A 19,030-nucleotide genomic window follows, 5' to 3' on the forward strand; every position below is an offset into this window, starting at 1 on the left:
CCTGAAGTTATGACCCTTGTTGGTGCAAGCTGCTTTTTTTTTTTTTTTTTGCCGATTCAGCATGTCAAATCAACGTCAGAGATGGTGGGGCCCGTCAGTGAATGAAATCACTCTGACTGGCAGTTCAGCTCAGTGCACCAGAAAAGAAATGGAAGTGAGGAAAGTAAACAAAGAGTACAAGTCAAGAGGAAGTGAGACCAAAACATAAGGTAAGATTTCTTCTGGCCATTGAGCTTTTTAGCAGAAAAGATTTGTGATGGTTTGTGTAACTGTTCACCGGCACATAAATATGCTCAGGTCTTTCAACATTGGAATGTATTGTTAATGTGCTAATTAGCTAACTAGCATCAAGACTGTCTGCTGGTGTGGAGAGTTATTTCCTCTCAGGCAGGTGGAGAATATATGTGCTGGTTGGCTGTTGGCTATAGTCTTTACGATGTGTTCATTGCAACTTTCTGGCCAAGACATTTGGCTTTGCTCTCTGAAGTCATTTTGGTGTGTCTAGACCTTGTAAAAGAGATGTCTGTAAATCAATGAAACATTTTTTCGTGCGTCATAACCCTCATGAAGTAAGTTGTTTTACTATCGGAACTTGATGGATTCGGTCCAATAACATTTCTAAAGTCTTGACGAGCTGCATCGTTAAATCATTTTATCCCCATTCAAGTTAGCGAAGCGCTGAACCGGAAGTTAGCCACTTGGCCAGCTCATACACTCAGAATTTTGCATAGAGACAATTTAAAATCTGTGACCTCGTATTACCTTGTGCAGGTTCCCCTTGGAGTCTCCCAGGAAGGCAATGGTATGTCCCGCCCTCACGCTAACAGCCACAGCAGTGAGACGAGCAGATGGGCTGTCCAATATGGTCTCTGCTTCTACAGCCATCCTGCTGGCCATCGGGCTGGGGGTGTGGTCAGAGCCGCAGGGGTATGCATCCAGAGTGTTCTAATAGCAGGGAAACAGGAGAGGAAAAAATCAGTGTGGTGATTCTAACATGTCTTGTCAGGCAAAATGAATTTTAGATCAAAAGAATAAATGACACACATCATATTGCATGCACAATGTAAGCCAAAACTGGTTGTTTTGTGCAAAAAAGAAGCCCTTTAAGTGAGCTGTTATTCAGTTCCTCAGCAAGGAAGCCAGTTACCAAAAATAAAACAGCAGTGTTGCTATTGTGGTCAGTAAAATCCCGGGGGGGCAAACTATCACAAGATTCCAGAGAGTTCTACACTCGGTGCTTAAAAGCTTACAGACAATTTGTTTTTGCTTCCACAGTTTGGCAGTCGGGAGTCTTTGCTCTGGCGGCAGGGTTGTTGCTTTTTGCTCTGGGCAATTTATTTTACCACAACAATGTTTGAAAGCAGGGTCATTGTTTTGCTATTGGTAATCTTAACAATAGGAAGCGGAGGCAATGAACCTCAGAGCTCTGCCTGCTGAAGGCTACTTGTTATGATGAATGCAGTTGGCTATGGCTATGTAGTTGTTATGAATGGCCTCCTTACTTGACCTGCTCTTAAGAAAGAGAGATTGCTGGTATACAGCACAAAACTGTCCGACATTAAACTTGGATGTAATAACACAGCTGAAGTGTGCAAATAGCTACATGCAAATCTAAGTTAACCATAGGGAGTGAAGGATGGTTTAGAAGGCCTGTTAAGTCCACATCGTGAGAACTCAGCCATTAGAGGAAAACAAGCAGGGATGACTGCATGCTAAGAATAGCCCTAAAATACATTATGACTTTTAAAATAGTTATGAAGTTATGACGTCCAGTCTAAAAATATGGCCTGGAAGCTTAAAGACTAGCGTGTGACTGACTGACCTGGCTGATGAGAGCCTGTGATTATGCTATAACGACACATACAGGCTGCAATCATGTGGACATTTACCACAATCACTGAGGGCAGTAATAACCAAGAGGGAGTGAGATAAGGAGGAAAGATTACCAAAGTTGCATTTCAGCCATTGATAGAAGTCCTGAATCCTGATCATCAATAAGACCTAGCGTGAGTCTGTCCCTGGTGCAGATGGACTGTCCTGGCAAATACTGAACAGGGATGAAGCTGTACTGGTGTTGTTTGTGTACACAGGGGTCCAATTGAGATTTGACATCTTAATAACACTGTAAATCTCTTTTCAGTTCCAGATCGCTCTTCACTGTTCCCCTCGAGCCATGTGGTTTGTTTCGAGTCCCCCTTTGTACACTGTTACTTTCAAAAACATATACTGATATTGAAAGGATAGTTCAGATTTTTTGAAGTGGGGTTATATGAGGTTCTTATCCATGGTCAGTGTATTACATATAGTACATGTCGGTCAGTGCAAAGCAGGCTCAAGTTCCAACACTCCTGCTCCTGTGGATGGGGGCAGCAGCAAAAGGGATTTTGGTCACCTTGAAAAAGTCTCACCTAAAATGAACTATGTCAGCTTAAGTGTACGATATAGTGAGAGTATTTTCAGTGCTTTACCTTTCTGTCAAGTGCTTGTTTCAACAGGGATGCTGTCAGCACTTAAACGGAGCTAAAAAATTGCTGCTGCCCCCGTCCACAGCAGTACATTGCTTAGCTTCCATGTCAGGCTCCAGCCTGCTTCTCTTAACTGGGGCATGCAGACTGACATCTTGTGTAGGTAATATACTGGCTATGGATAAATGCCTGTAAAAAGCTGTGTGTGTGCCATTTGGTGTGCTCACAGTCAATGGCGCTACTTGCAGATGCCGGGAACTACCGCAGGAGATCGCTACTGCACATACTCCAAGCAATGACCCCAGACACCAGTCACCAGATTTTTGATAAATATTTATCAGTAATGTGTATATAATGACTAAGTGGGTAAAGGCAAATGATAGAACAGCTAGAACAGTCTCATAAATTTAGAAAATACATCACTTTACTGTAATGCAGCCTTTAAAACCAGGATAGAACAATACTTCTAAAATCTAAGACAATATCTGGTCTCATATCATAATATCAATATAATATCAATATATTGCCCAGCCCTTACTTGAATCTGTTCTTTCCACTTCCTATCCTACCATTTCCTTTCTCTTTCACTTTTTGCCTCTGATTTTCTTCTCCACTGTACATCTGTATCTCTTAATTTCTTTGTCTTTTTCTCCTTCAAAGCCTTGTCTCTGCCTGGTGTGCTTTTATCCGTCCTTGTCAGACCTTGTTAAACATTACCCTCAACCCCGCCCCACTAAGTATGGGTAATGCCGCCGATCGATCTCTCCCTGCCCAGCAATTCTATTAAATTACACTGCCCGCACTACCTTGTCCCCTAGAGGCAATCTGTTGTACGTGGCTGCACAGGTTGAGAGGTCAGCGCACCTCTATGTCCTCAACACAGGAGGAAGTGATAATAGAGGAGCATGTAAATCTACCCCATGATGTCCATCCAAGTGCAATGTTTACAGTTAACACCTTAATGCACTCACTTGAACACGCCACATAAAGTCAGGATTTCCACAGTCAGTGTTATGAGAGGGTCAATCTAAATACATCCCTCCTCCACAGCGTAGCTTTGTCTGTTACAAAAATGTCAAATTAAATCTCATCCTCTTTGAAAGAAAAAAGACTTTGCTGGAACAGGACAGCCTGGACAGCTTCACATGCATCATGAAACAAGCTTACGCAGGAAAAGGTTTTTACTCGGTAGAGTCATCAAAGAAAAGAATTCCCTTCTTTAAAAAAGAAAAAAAGGGCGGCACGGTGGTGTGGTGGTTAGCACTCTCCCACAGTCCAAAGACATGCAGATTGGGGACTAGGTTAATTGATAACTCTAAATTGTCCGTAGGTGTGAATGTGAGCGTGAATGGTTGTTTGTCTCTATGTGTCTGCCCTGCGATAGTCTGGCGACCTGTCCAGGGTGTACCCTGCCTCTCGCCCAATGTCAGCTGGGATAGGCTCCAGCCCCCCCGCGACCCTCAAGAGGATGAAGCGGTTAGAAGATGAATGAAAAAAGAAAAAAAGAACTGGACAACATGTTCTTCTCTGAACTGGACAATGACAACCAGGAGAAAGTCATGCATATTGGGCTATGTAGTGACTAGGGCTGTAGACTCCTGGTCGACTATTTGGTCTTTTGGTTACTTTCATGAGGAGAAATGTGCTACATCAATAGCTTTCCAGGATTAATCCATTATTTCCTGCGGTGGGACAGGGACAGGCTAAGTTACCTGTGAAAATGGGGGTGTTTTCAAAACATCCCTTTTGTTTACACAACGTTGAACTCGCCCACCCTCACGCTCAGCGTCGTGGTGATGCAGACCTCCTGTCTGTTTCTGTATACTGACACTGTTTCCCTCAGTGGAAACAAAGCTTGTATTTCACAGATAAGAAATAATAAATTGTGAAGACAGTAAAGCCTCCACTAAATCAGCATTTTAAGAGGTGTGTGTGATCTATAGTTCAAGGATTTATACTTCGGGATTTATCCTGGCTTCATATGAGCAGAGGAAATATCCGCTCGTCGCCAGGCTAACGTATACAATGTAAAATGCCATAGGCTGGTGCTAATAACGTTAGCATGTTGTATTTGCTTGGAAAACGTGTTTAGTATAAGACAGTTGTTTTGTCGGTGAACTTTGTGAGTTGTAATGGAGCCAAATTGTGTGACGTTACCTTCGTTAAATATTGCTGTTGTCCCTGGTTTTATATGAGAAAAGGGAGCGATCACTAGCCACTAGGCTAATTGAATCAATGTAAAATGCCATAGACTTGTGCTAATAACGTTAACATGTTGTATTGGTGGGGGAAATGTGTCCAGATAAAGACAAGTGTTTGTCTGTCAATGCTGCGATTTATAATGAAGCCAATTTGCTTACTTGTGTTTGAAATTGTCTCTATTTAGCCATTTTTAATGTGTGTTTTGAATCAACTAAACTTTACATCACTTAACAGAGTCCTCCACCGCCAGCTAGTGTTTTGGAGGTGTAACTGCAGAGTGAAACAGACACACCACAGCAGAAGTAAAAATAACATGCAGATATTTTCTTTTCCCACGACTAATTGATTAGTTGAAGATATGTACGACTTCAGTCGACCAAGATTTTCTTAGGTTGACTAGAGCCCTAGTGACTGGTTCACTGTGTTCCACTCTGCCTTCAGCTTTCTATTCAGAGAAAGAAAATATATTCCAGTATACAACCGCACAGGGAGAGGAATGAAATATGTAAAAATGTCTTCCTGTCAACAGTCATTCTAAGCACATATGCTGTTTTTCAATAACACCCTGTCACCCAAACATACAATTACACACACTGACACATGGGAGTGGAACGGAGTAACTGCCATCTGGTTCAGCATGGTGACCACTGAGCGGTTTCACTGGAGAAAGTGGAGGTCAAGTGCCTTGCTCAAGTGTATCTCATTCGTCTGAATTTAAAAGTCAGGACAACATAAATTCAATGGTATAGTTAAGAATCAGGGTACATGAGTGGAGTACAAATTCGAACGGATTCAAACCAATAATTTATTAGTGCTCATTTTAGATTTTGGCAGAATCATGGTATTACGATTTTCAATATCATCAGTAAACACAGATGTTCAGGGTGCCCACGAGCTCATCTGCTAGTAGGCAGACATGGAGTAGGCGCCCCATGTACAAAAGCTGTGTCCTTGCCACAGCAGCCACGGGTTCGATTGCAAACCATGGCCCTTTGCTGCACGTCATCCCCACTCTCTCTCTCTCTTTCACCCTAAATCTGTCCTATCCAAAAAAAAGGCAAAAAAAGGTCCCAAAATATTTTTGAAAAATTACAGACACTCACATTTCTTTCAACTGACTGGAGAGGCTGTAATGAGGATGTGTTGTATGCAGTCTACATCATGCGCCACCAGAGGTCAGTTTTGTGGAACAGGCAGTTGAGCTGACAAACATGGTGGCTGGTTGCAAGTGGTGGGGATAACACTAAATGAATGTAAACAGGCCAGCAGGGAGATCTCAAGAGAAAAAGAGCATATTCTCACATCTAACTCAGTGAATTAAGGGTTTATTTGAACGAAACCAGAGATAGTGATTATTGGAACTGTGGACTAACTAGCTAAACAACTAACAGGACTAACCAAGATGGTTTTGCTGAGTTTTATAATGTTTCTGTTGAGTTAAAAAGAAATGTGTTTTACGAAGCGTTGAGAAAGCAATTGAAATAATGCTAGTCTTAGTTCAAAAGAGAAGAACTTGACATTTTGTGAGTTCATTCTATTTATTTATTAGACTGGAAAAGCTAAGAGAGCTTGCAGAACGTAGTGAAGTCATGTACCTTGTAAAGTAAACCTAGGTGAAATTACAGGAGGGTATGAACGTATGAAAAATAAATCTCACCCAGGCCTAGCTCATTTGTTCTCACTTGAAAGCAACAGCCCTAATAATTATTTGACAAGTAACCATACAAACAAGCCATTCATTCTGTTAAACTTACCTCTGGCAAGTTGGCACAGTTGGATTTGACTTCATACTCGATGTAGGCTGCCTCCAGTCCTGCTTCTTTCCCCACCTGTGTGTAGCACAGGTCTCTGGTAGAGTTAATCCTGCGGTCCACGTCTTCAAGGTTAAACATGCAGAGGGCAGAGTCCTCGCTGGGCCGAGTTGATGAAGCCAAACGAGTGGAGAAGACACCAAGAAGAACTTCTGAGCCTTGGCTCTCTGTACCCTCCTTGGTGAGCCCGAGCTGGACGGCTTGCAAGAGGTTGTAAATTTTTCCTGTCCTGGATCGGCATGTCAGGGGCACTTCCACATAGGAGTAATAGGCCTGGTCATCCAAACAAACACGAGAGACGTAAGTGCAGTACTCGCGTGACTGTGACTTAAGGTCCCGTCTGTAGAAAAGGAAGTACACATGCTGACGGTGGGCAAATGAAGCTACAAAGTGATGGTCATATTCTGACAGACGGCCAGCCACAGCCAACTTGGCTGTCTCCTCGTAAGAAAAGACAGGTTCCTGGGCAAGGTTTCGTGTGGAAATCGGTGGGTGGCTGCTAGTGTAACCCCGCCCCACAAACAGCACTGGCTGCCTGTCAGGATGAGAGCGAACCACGAGTCCCACGGTGCTAACATTGGGGTGGTTAGCGGCTACGTATTGAGTATCCACCGGCCTCTCTGTTGAGAAAAGTACTACATTCACAGAATCCAGACTACGTTTCTGGCAGATTCCCTGGTTGACGCTTCCACAGGTAATAAGTTCCATGGAGTAAGGATTGACCAGCAGGAGCTTGTTGTGGTTGCTGGTGAGCCTAGCCTGAGGGCAGTTGCTCTCAGTGACAGGAGGCAAGCACTCCCGACTGTCAGTGACAGGTCCAGTGTCATCCTCAAGTTCAGGATGGAGGAATCCATCCAACTGGAACAGGTGATCTCGGGCTCCAACGTAGACCCGACTCACACTGGGGTTGGGATGCAGGGCCAAGTGCTCAAACAGAGTGTCATTCCGAATAAAGGTGGGATAGAGACTGGAGGGGGAGGAGTCTGATCCTTGGACAACACCACTAGGAATCAAGGCGAGGGGCCAGTCGGAGGTTAGCAGCAGGAGAGACAGCAGCGTTTGGACTGCTAACACTGAAAGACAATGGACCGTCCCCGGAGGCATGGCAGCAGAGCTGAGGGACAGAAGACAGGACAGGTTTTTTGAGAGAATGTCTGTATTCAAACAGATAAATTAGTCAAGAATTCCCAAATCATCACACATTCAGTTCAGAGACTCCAGTTATTGTGTTCACTATATGGAGTGGATTAATTGATGTCATTTAATACAGTTTTAATTCTGACAGTTTCACGTAAATGATATTAAAACTGTTCGTGACTGTCTGTGCACAGACACTCTAGAACAGTGATTTCCATGCACGAAGCCATGGACCAAGACCAGACCATTGTGGCGCATTAGTATGCAAGGCCATCTTATCTTCTTCACTTGCATGTGCTGTGCTCCTAGAACTGTTCCAACTACTTGACTTAAACTGGAATCAGACTCCTCCCTGCTGGGGCCACTGTGTCAGTGTCTCATAAGACAATAATAAGCCCCTTTTACACCGCCTGTTCAAGATGGGAATTTCATGCCTATGCTGCCTCCTTGTTCTGTATAAAGGGTACGATCGTGGAATAGGGAGACAGAGTTGTCTCCGTTTTAAGCCTACAGTAGAGGTAGTAACAATACGTAAACACGCCTGTAAAAAAGGGACAGCTGGCAGGATAGGATCATTGATGGGACAGGTGTGATGTTTTGACAACGTGTTACACGTGTGACCCACCACTGAGAGATTTAAATAGTAGCTGATAGCAACTAACTCAAACAAGACAATAAGCAGCCAAAAATGTCCTCTAATTGTAAAAAACAATGAAGTCCGGGAGCCAGCCGCCATATAACATGGACAGCAAATGATTGTTATTACCATGTTATGCCATTAATATTGACTAGAAAACGCTGCCGAAGTGTATGTTATATGTCGCACTAGAGGCTGATGCTGCTGTGTTACATGTCACGCCCCTCACACCTCCTCTGATTCCGTGATGCCGGCATCCTGTCTAAAATCACACTCTGGGACCGCCATTGTTTGGTTCTGTGTAAAAATGCAAAGGCATCATGCAGAAGGGACTTTGTAGCGGCCCCATGGCACGATCTCTGTGTGAAAAAGGGTTACAGAGTCATGAACTCGCCAGCCAGGGAACTGCATTATTTATCTAGCAGCATCGACGTCATTCCTCTTTAGCCTCACCATGTTTACATTCATGTATGGAAAAGTGCCTTGTGCTCTCATACATCAACAACATACAACACTACGTTGTAGAAATGGTCAACCTAGGCAAGACAAGGCAAAAAACACACCAGCCTGTTTGTCTATTATGAAGTTTCTTCCACAATAACACAATAGGGATGAAAAGAGCATTTATCACACTCGACAGACATTGGGTAGATTAGACTAGACATTATCATACACATAACACCTGACACTGACTGATTTACAAAAACCAAAGTCACATGAGGGTAACTTCGGAGGAAAGTGGGTACATAAAGTCCCTACACTGTGAGATACAGAACGCAGCTGATGGATCTACTTAGAGCTTCACCTGACCTTTCATCAAGTTTGCAACAGCCACAACTTACTGTGCACATGCATGAAAGCACCCTCATCACAGGCGCACTGCGGTACTTAAATCAATAGCACTACACTTCTTATAAATGAATAATCTGTGAGCTTGTTTTGTACATTAACTACAAACTAGAATTACCGCCCCGCAGTTATATGCCTCCGTGCACCAGTCAAGTTTCTTTTACAGTTTGACTATGAAAACATGGATGCATAACACATCTCTCCCCCAGCACCACAGAAGATCTATACAATCAGCGCAGTTTCAGGGTGAGTATCACTAATACAGTATCTGAGCAAATGTCTCCCCTTCCGTTCCTGAGATATGACACTGAGTAATGGGCAAAAAAGTGTTTTATGCAGAGTAATATGATGTCACAGTGAAGCTGACCTTTGACCTTTTGGATATAAAATGGCATTACTTCTTTACTGTATCCTATTAGACATTTGTGTGACATTTTGTCATTATTAGGATATGAATTATTGAGTTATGGATAGAAACAAATTTTGTGAGGTCACGCTGACCTTGACCTTTGACCTATGACCATCAAACACTCATCAGTTCATTGTTGCATCCAAGCGGACATATGTGCCAAATTTAAAGAAAATCCCTTGAGGCTTGAGCAATTGCTTTCACAAGCATGGGACAGATGGATGACATACATATGTACTCATAGACAGACGGACAACCCGAAAACATAATGCCTCTGACCACGGCTATCACCGGTGTTGAGGCATAAAGAAAAAAAATTAATGGATGAAAATTTAATTATTTCAATATGTCTTATTATTACTATTATTATTATTAAAAAATCTAACAATCAAAATGACAGACAAGAAAGACTAATGCTCCCCTTCTTTCTTACCCCGACACTGTCTCCCCTTTTCTGTCTTCCTTCTTCTCTTGATGGATGAAAAAAAGGGTCTGATGTGCAGTGTGGGAGTATTACAGTCTACAAACATTGCTGAAAGCAGACTGCAAAGGTGTCAGCATAGGGAGTGCAGTGGTAAAAATTGTCTGCAATTTTCTCTTTTGCAGCTGCATTTCATTCAACATAGCCAGTTAAAGGAATTTAAAAAGTTTTGTGTTGGTTTATATTTTCACACAAAGATCTTCATTTTTACTATAAATGCATATCAGTTCTACCTGTTAATTATTATTAGTCTCCTTGAATTCTAATATAATCTGTATCTGCCCTAAAAATAATAACCATTGATCCCTCGAGTACTCGGTTCCTACCATGCACTGAACAGTATATGGGCCAAGCAAACTGATCACTTCTGTTCCACTGAGAAGTTCTCAGTGGAGAAAGAGGAAGAGGGTACAAACTTTACTTTTGACCTTTATCACTCTGCAGAAGTCTGTTCTTTCTGCAGAGTGACAGTGTTAAGACAAATAATAAACTATTGTTTGATAAGAAAATTAAATTGTTTTTATTTATACTATCTATGACTACACCAAGTGGCATTAGACTTTTCAAACAACCTCTGGAGGATACCTTAAGCAATACAAACTATCAGAGACAAGGGCTCCTCACCATTTGTTTCCAGTGATGTTTTACAGAGGCATGTCACCTCTTGACCTCCCAGCAGCTCGGGTTTAAAGACACATCCTTCTGGACACAACCTGCAAAACAAAGGAAAGAGAAAATACATCAGTATACTCTATACTAAGACACCAAGGGGGATTTACAGCAGCAAACATAGTTGATAAACTTCACCATAATGGACATTACCACTAGCCTGCATGTATACCACAGACTCAGATGTTTAAATACCTTGTATTTTTTGGCATTGCTGCGGTCCATTGAGAGTCGTGGGAAGCTCATACCCATTGCAATTCCTGTCAGACCTATGTCTGACTGGCTACATCCGTTTCTTGCGTGTAAAAAGCCCTCAGCAGAGACCAAGTCAAGTAGTGTCAGCCCAAGAGGGCTTTCAGTGCCACACACTCTGTCCCTGTATACAATCCTCCTTCATTGCTAGGATACAAGGCACAAAACCCTCTGGCTTCACAGTGCTTGCCAGAAAAACAAGCTGCCGTGAGGTAAAGGAAGATGGCATGAGAACCTTGAGAGTAGAATTCCCTTGTTTCAGTAGCTGAATCTGTATTTTCACACTGATTTTGTGAAATGCTGTCATATTTAGCAGTCAGTTATGCCACTAAATTCTCTTTTTCACTCCACATAATACAAATCCTCCTCTTTCCCACTCATTATCTCCCTCTTCTTTCTATCCACCTCTCCTCCTCCATCGCCTCCCAACACTCCATCACTGGCACAGAAGCGGGATTATCTCTTACGAGTTCAGGCGGATCTCCAGTGGGCTTATCCAAAGGGGAGGTTGGGGAAAAAAGACGGAGACAGACTGAAAAAGACACTATTCACTCCACTGAACAGACCAATCCTCAACAAGTACACACACATACATACACACACCTCTTTCGCTGGCTCACGGAGAGCATTAGAAAGCTTGCTTTGTTGGTGGCAATCTCCTGTATGTGGGAATGAGGGTAAAGGCCTGGCAAGAGGCCAAATATGGAAAGAAAGGACACACAAAAAAACTACTTACCAGAGCACAATCATAATGATCTTTGTTATCTATGTAATTTCAACCAAATGTGATTTAAATCTAAAACTCCTCAGCAGGCACTTCCTCACAAATGTTTGTTTTTCCACTGAATGGCATGCTCATGTACAACTACCTCCTGTTCCAGTACAAGCAGAGGCACAGAGATCAAACAGACTGACTGATGCCTCAGTGACCGAACCCGAAATCATCAAATCTAAACCAAAAGCCAGACTTGCTCCTTTGACCCCAGGAGGGTGGGCGAGTGAGTTTTTAGTACTTGGTAAAAAGGTGAAACTCTGTGCCTGCAGATCCTGAACTCTGCAGTCAGTGCGTCACGACTCTCTGGTGGACAGATGCTTTACAGCCCTATGCAGATAATCCTGAGAAAGCACCGGACCGGAGCCTAACGGAGCACAGACAGGAATGACAGGCATGTTAACTCATAGAAGCACTAGTTCAACAAATACAGTGCTTCTCCTGTTTCCGCCTCTTGGAACAGTGTCGGATTTGAGCGCAGGGTTGTCTTCTCCAATAACTCTCAAAATTCTCAGGCTGTCACCCCACTCATCCAAGAGTAACAGGCCAATCAGGTCCTCATCTATCTTAATTTGCTATTTGCTGAAAGCTGCAAATCAAAAACTGCAGTAAACTGGGCTGCCATCGCTCTGGACCGATCCCAACTGGAAGAGGTTTCCCTTTCCTGCAGTGAATAATCCAATCAGACTCAACGTCATTCAGAGTTTGAGACACATGAGAGCAAGAGAATGGACTTCTGATTCAATTCTCTAATGTTAAAAATCACATTTCATATCCGGATGGAAGTCTTTTTTTCAGTGAGTTCAGCAAGCCAAAAGGTATCAGTTTGATGAGAGGAGAGAGGAGGGAAATTGTGCCTCTAATTGCTTTATCTAAATGTTCCTTTACTTTTAGGTAATGGACTCCACCTTGTTTCAGCACTGTCTGCAGAAATAGTACTTAACTGAGTTCACAGTAGATAGTCCAGCAAAACACACAAGATAGCCTGACAAATAGAACATGTAGTAATGAAGGATGCACAAGAAATAAACCTGATAATTTGGTCATCAGTCCAGCCAGCAGTGTGCCATGAATTCACTTCATTATGCTAATGCCGTCAATCAATGTTCAAACACAGAAAAGTGTACATTTGTGGTGACCCAGAGTTGGCTTGGATTGTGTCATTTCCCAGAACAAACAGCAATACACTCTCTTGGTAGGTGGCTCACACCTAGCTCAATGCAATTTGGTGCAGTGCCACTTTTATCACCTGGAATATGCTATAGGGACAAATGTGTCTTAAGGCTGTATTCAGACAGATTTTCACTGTATGACAAAAAATAAAACGCTTTTTAATTTCAATGAGACCAGCCTGCTGTCCCGCTGTGTTGGCACAGTATGCAAGTCTAGGGGTGGAATTACCCACTGTGCCGACACATTCTGGGGTAATTCCACTGTTTACGTTGCAATTGCTGAGATGAAATGACAGTCACCACGTTTACTTGTACAATCCGTCTTTGTAGTATAATAAACCACTGTGCAGTGTTTTGGCATCTGATAAGCTTTTCAGCTATGATCTAATGTCTTTTACTCAAACTGGCCTTTGTGGACTGTATTTCATTTACTGATGGGCAACAAAAGCAACATGTCCCCAACAGCACAGCCCCTTTTAAAATGCTGTGCGGTTTTTGCTCTGAATGCCAAATAAAAGATTAGCTGGTAGAAAAGTCTTGCAACGGGCTGTGCGTATATCTAGTAAAAACTTAGTTGTTAAAATGGCTAGGTCGATATATCGGTCAGTGTCAGCTTATTAGAGATATATGTGCATGAGCATGTATGTCAGCCCAAGTAAAAATAAATGAAATCTGTACAGAAATGCAGAAGATATGTTTGAAACTGTTAAGAAACTGTGACGCTATAGACCGATTCACTATGACGTTGCACTAACAACAACAATCACTTCCAGGTAGACAACTGGCAGCTGATCACAAATGCAGAAATGTAAAATTGGCAAACTTGTTGATTTCTGTTGTCATTTTCAACCATAACTGTGACGTTTAAAGCAGCTGTGCGGAACTTTTTACCATTGATAAAACTGTCCCTAGTTCGTATCACCCCCCCTTGAAGATCTGCATATTTATTTGAACCCAACAGCGACAAAAAAGCCTTTCTCTATATGGCTATTTAGCGTAGCCTCGCTCGGGTCGGACACAGTGGAAGTCAGCAAACCAGAATACGGTACCTGGAGGCGGAAGTAAGTCTGCACGCCCGCAGCGGCCCGCAGCCATTAAACCGCAGAAGAAGAAAGAGCCATGTTTACGAGTAGGATTTAAGAAACAGGCTAAATGACATGTAGTAGGGAGTAGTGAATGATTTCGGACACATTGCACACTCTTGTACAGTAGGTGGTGGTATGCACCTGGAAGTTGTTTGTGATCTGCCAATAAATTGAGAGAAGAAGAAGAGCCGTGTTTACAGAGTGTTCTTCGAGTAAGCGGTACGCAACGGGCATTGCTGAACACATAACAGTTTACCAGATGTATCTATAAGGACTTGGTTGTACTTTCGATGCCATGGCGGATAAAGAAGGAGCACCATCTAAAAGAAAAAGAACAGAAGAACAGAAGAAGGCTAAACAGGACAGTGATAGGGCGCCAGCCCAAATGCGTGTAAACCTCGGTCAGGCATTCACCAAGTGGAGAGAGCTGAGAGATTTGAAAGGTTTTAAAAGTGATCCCGAGTTGGCCCTTTTCCTAATCGACAGGTATGTAATTTTTGTTTTTATTTAGAGAATATACCACAACTTGTCAGATGTTGTTTCACTTCAATATATGATGACATGGAAGTTATAAGCAAGCTAAATGTAACGTTAGTTGATGTAAACCGCTTTTGTCTAGTAACGTTACAACAAACGCCACAAAATTATCTGTGACTGTGACCATGAACACAAATAGACAGCAGGCAGTTGTCCTCAGTTTATAAGAAATTCCGAGCTACACCAGAACATTTATGATTTTCTTCTCGCTCTCCAAAACAAATGCGTGCGGTAATTGCCGGTTGCAGTCGAGATTTTACGAATGAAGCCAAATGCCAGCTGCAGTCGGAATTTTACACCACCAGGCTGTGGGTGTCATACCGGTTCGACCAAAGGGGGCTCTGTAATCAACGAAAACGTAAAGTTCTGCACAGCTGCTTTAAAGATATATAGTTAAACACTGTGGTCTGACCTAGTTGACATTTCTGCTGTGTTTATTTATTTATTTATTTATTCATTCTTTAAATATATTCTCTGGGGGCATTTTTAGCCTTTAATGGATAGGCCAGACAAGTGTGAAGGGGGGAGAGAGAGAGGGAGTGACATGCAGCAAAGGGCCACAGGCTGGAGTCAAACCCAGGCCGCTGCGGCAACAGCCTTGTACATGGGGCACCTGCTCTACCACTAAGCCACCGACGCCCCTGCTGTGCTTATTTTAAATTCTCTGTTGCTTTGCTATTATCTTTGATTAATCAAATCTACCGGCACAGAAGCCAAACAATATACATGCAATAATTCAAACCCATCATTCCAAATTATCTTCAAGCATTATAATGCAATGTAATCAATAAGGTCTAATCAACCTCCTTGCGCAGCGGTGTCGATACCGACACCACTGCCCTGACAAGCCAGACTCCGGGGGCCACTCACTTTTGCATGTGATACAAAATATTAAAATAGCGTGGTAGTGATTGACGAAAGACACGTGCCAAGGCCGTAACCCCCCACGTGCCAAGGACGTAACCCCCCCCCCCGTGAGGCAATCGCACAGCCCTATTATGTAGCTACTAGCTAGAGTGGTGCAAACTGATATTAAAATGTATATATTTTTTTAGTCAAATAATGTCAACATTTTCTGCAGCTGGGCCATTGTGTGTTGTGTTGGACCACATCAGCCCTGGCCCTTTAACAGCCTCATGAAGCCCGAGGATACTGGATGTGGTCCCTTGGCCCCAGGCTAACCTAATAAAGAGAGAGATGTATGGGTAAAGCAGTCAACTACTATTTAGAGCTTCCCTGAGTGAGTTCTAGATTAAACCATTGGAAAATGATAGGATTCTCTTTGTTACCACCCTTAGAAGGTGGGAAAGTTCTGGAGAAAACCCCCAGAGGGTTCTGGGAGGACCCATTACTCTATAGATGGTCTCTCTCCAGAGAAATTCATACAGGGTTCTGGGTGGAACCTTTTAAAAATGGTTCTAGATATAACCATTTATGTTAGGTTCTAACCCTTTTTTCAAAGGTTCTACCAGGAACCAAAGGGTTCCTCTATGGGGACTAGGGACGTCACAATACCAAAAATTCAATAGTCGGTGCCGATACCAGTAAAATTACACGATTCTCGATACCAAAGTGGATACCACGGTAAGAAAAAAAAAAAAAATCCTAAGATACCATGTACTTAAACAAGAAATACTTTATTAAAATATTTGCATATAAAATAACATTTCTATCAACAGATTTCTATAACTTATATACAGGGGTGAAAGTAGTTTTAAATTATTGCCGGTACTATTAGCAAAACCTTCATTGCTTCATATTGTTCACCTCTCCTCGCTTCATGCATTTTTAAAAAGTAAAGTCAAAAACCAAACAAACAAATAAAAACATTTCAATATTTTACTGTACCTGTATGGAGTAGACAGAAATTAGAAACACTTCACAGACTAACACACCCTCCTGCACATATACAGTCAATCAGATCCAAGTTGGCCTAGGCACACACTCCACAGCTCCCCCCCAGGCTTTGACCCGGAAGTCGAACAGCATTTACATGCGTAACAGAAGATAAAGCCAGTAAGAACATGGTGAAATCTACATCCATAGCCATGCATTTTTGGACAGACAACGATCTGTCCAGCTGTACATATTTGGACAGTTCATGGTGTGTCTTGTTTGTCGATTGTTTGGTCTGTGACTTAATAAGTCAACCAGAAAAAGGTCCAATATTAACAAGCTGAAAGGGGGCATATCACCACCTATCGTAGTTGGACACACTTCAGTCAATAAACCAATTTCCCCCCCGTGGTTGTATACCGGGACAAGGACAGTAGTCCAATTAAATGGCCAAGTAGAGCTATAACCGCAGCTCCACTTAATTGTGTCTGTAAACGTACTGAGTCATGCCAAACTAACGGATCACAGAAAGAAGGTTTCAGCAGAGCTCTGAGGCTGGGATAGGCCTTGTTTTAAAAGGAAAGATTAATTGTAAATGCACTCCCTATCTTGAACTAATGTATTGTTAAGAGGACAGGTAGTTGTGCAGCCTGTAGCAGATGGACACGACAAGGAGGGTAGAATCCCAATACGACAAACCAACCTCAACCCACCACAAATGAGCCTGAGCCTGAGCCTGAGCTGCAGCCAAAAGACTCCACATCACAACCAAGCATTCCTGAGAGCCATATTCAATTGAGCCATCATCCGCTTCATTGAGTCCAGCCTTTGATTCATTTGCAATTCAACTATCCTATATTCTGGAGGAGACAGAGAGGGACAACAGCATGGGGGGGGGGGCACAGAGCATTTGAAGTGAAAAAGCTGGCAGAGTGGTATTAGTAGACAGAAACAGGGTTATAGAAAGACAATAGTGAAAGGGGAAGATGGGGGGAGAGAGAGAAGAGGGGGAAACGACAAGGGAGATTGCCACAAACAAGTGCTCGCAAGCCTCACTGCTCCCTGAGAACTGATGGAATGTGACTAATGATAATAAGAGGGGGGGGGGGTAGCATTTATTCCAGTGTCTACCCACAATGCCCCATTCAACACCCACTCATTTGCAGAATGAGGGGGAGGGGAAATAAAGCAACTTTCTAATTAGTGACATGATTGTGAGCATAAGCACACAAACCTGCACATCACACACACGCCTGTAATGAGGAGACCTCCACTGTACACTTTACACAAATAAACACAATCCAGAATGCACACATACACGTACACACACACACACACACACACACACACACACACACACACTGAGGCCTTGAGTGAACGCAGCCGTCTGCAATCACTCGTTGCTTTTACATCAACAAACGGTGTTTATAAAGGATGCTTTAGTGGCTGTGAGAGCCTGTGGTGGTCATTTGCACAAACAATGGCTGTCAGCATCCTCCTGCTCCTCCGCAACACAACTGTTAGTGCTATGATATACAAGCTGTGAAAACCATTAAGGCTATCTCGTGACACCTAGCAGGGGGGACACTGGGGCTCTGCAAATGTCCCCTTTTGTCCCTCTGGATTCTCAGAGACAAATCATATCAGACTAAAGAAGGACCAAGATACAAACTGCTGGGATTTATTGGACCATTTTTCAGGTTTGACAAGTTACAGTATTAACATCTGCAGTGGTAATCTATTAAAATGGAGCAGTAAAGTACAAGGACCTGCTGGTTTCACAAGTTTTAATCTCCATTGTAATTTCAAAGTTTCTTCTAATGACATACTGAATATTTGTATACATAAAAAACACAGAAGCAGTGTTCTTGTTTTGGCAAAAAACTGTGATGATGAGCATTCATTGATGTACTTTTATTTCATGACTGAACTGTAATGACTTAACAGCGAAAGCTCCTGTACTGTGATGTATTTCCCAGTGAAACAGAATATTTGCGTGGTATACAGTTACAAGGAGAATTTAAATTTAGTTTATATATACTCCAACAGCACTCCTAATAAATGGTCCAGCTCCAAAAATGGAAAACCATGATGTGGCAGCAAATGCTGATACCGTGGCAGGCTGCCACAAATAAATCAATATGTGGCAAACCCCTGTGTGGTGTGGAGGATGGTCCTAAATACAATAATACCCATGAGCCTTAGCTGTCATTGTTATGGAGTGGAAGCCAATCAAAGACCAATAAAAGCTTTAACAAAAGTCAGAGCATGTTTGTTGGAATTGTACATGCAGTCCAGTCACACTGTAAGTATCCTGAATTTGCTGTTTTTGATTGTGTCACATATTTCTAGCAGATCATTAGCAAGTTTCTTTTTTGTTTTTGTTTTTTTACAGAACTATCATCTCCTCTGGTCAGCTCTTAATAACTAAGTCAGTCATAACACCAGTGCTGTCAACAGTGCTTCCTGAAATGTTCTAGCTGCACACTGAACCTGTACAGCTGTCAAATATAAAGTGTTAGATTTATGTTATTCTTAAAAAAAAAAAATCAGTCTGTTAACCAAAAAAGACTACTGGCACATGGAGTGTAAATCTTTCTGACCTTATCTGCTTCACAAAAATGTTTTATTAGAAAGATTGTGTTTCTGTGTTTTAAATTAGAGATCAGATGAAGTTAAATCCAACTCTCTTCATTGTCCTAATCAGCTTGTGCAG

At 42.4% G+C, this 19,030-nt stretch overlaps 1 protein-coding gene across 1 annotated transcript in view; it reads right to left on the bottom strand.

The window, feature by feature from the left end:
* Positions 1-19,030, bottom strand: part of plxnb1b (plexin b1b) — a 160,370-nt gene that overhangs the window by 58,168 nt on the left and 83,172 nt on the right. The window contains exons 4-6 of the mRNA XM_033626645.2: positions 10,616-10,704; positions 6,422-7,592; positions 763-945 (exon numbers count right to left, since the gene is read on the bottom strand). Coding sequence (XP_033482536.1) covers positions 763-945; positions 6,422-7,582 — 1,344 coding nt within the window. The 5' untranslated portion in view covers positions 7,583-7,592; positions 10,616-10,704. The remainder of the gene's footprint in view (positions 1-762; positions 946-6,421; positions 7,593-10,615; positions 10,705-19,030) is intronic.

This window comes from Epinephelus lanceolatus, chromosome 1 (assembly GCF_041903045.1).
Source record: "Epinephelus lanceolatus isolate andai-2023 chromosome 1, ASM4190304v1, whole genome shotgun sequence".
Lineage (NCBI taxonomy): Eukaryota > Metazoa > Chordata > Actinopteri > Perciformes > Serranidae > Epinephelus > Epinephelus lanceolatus.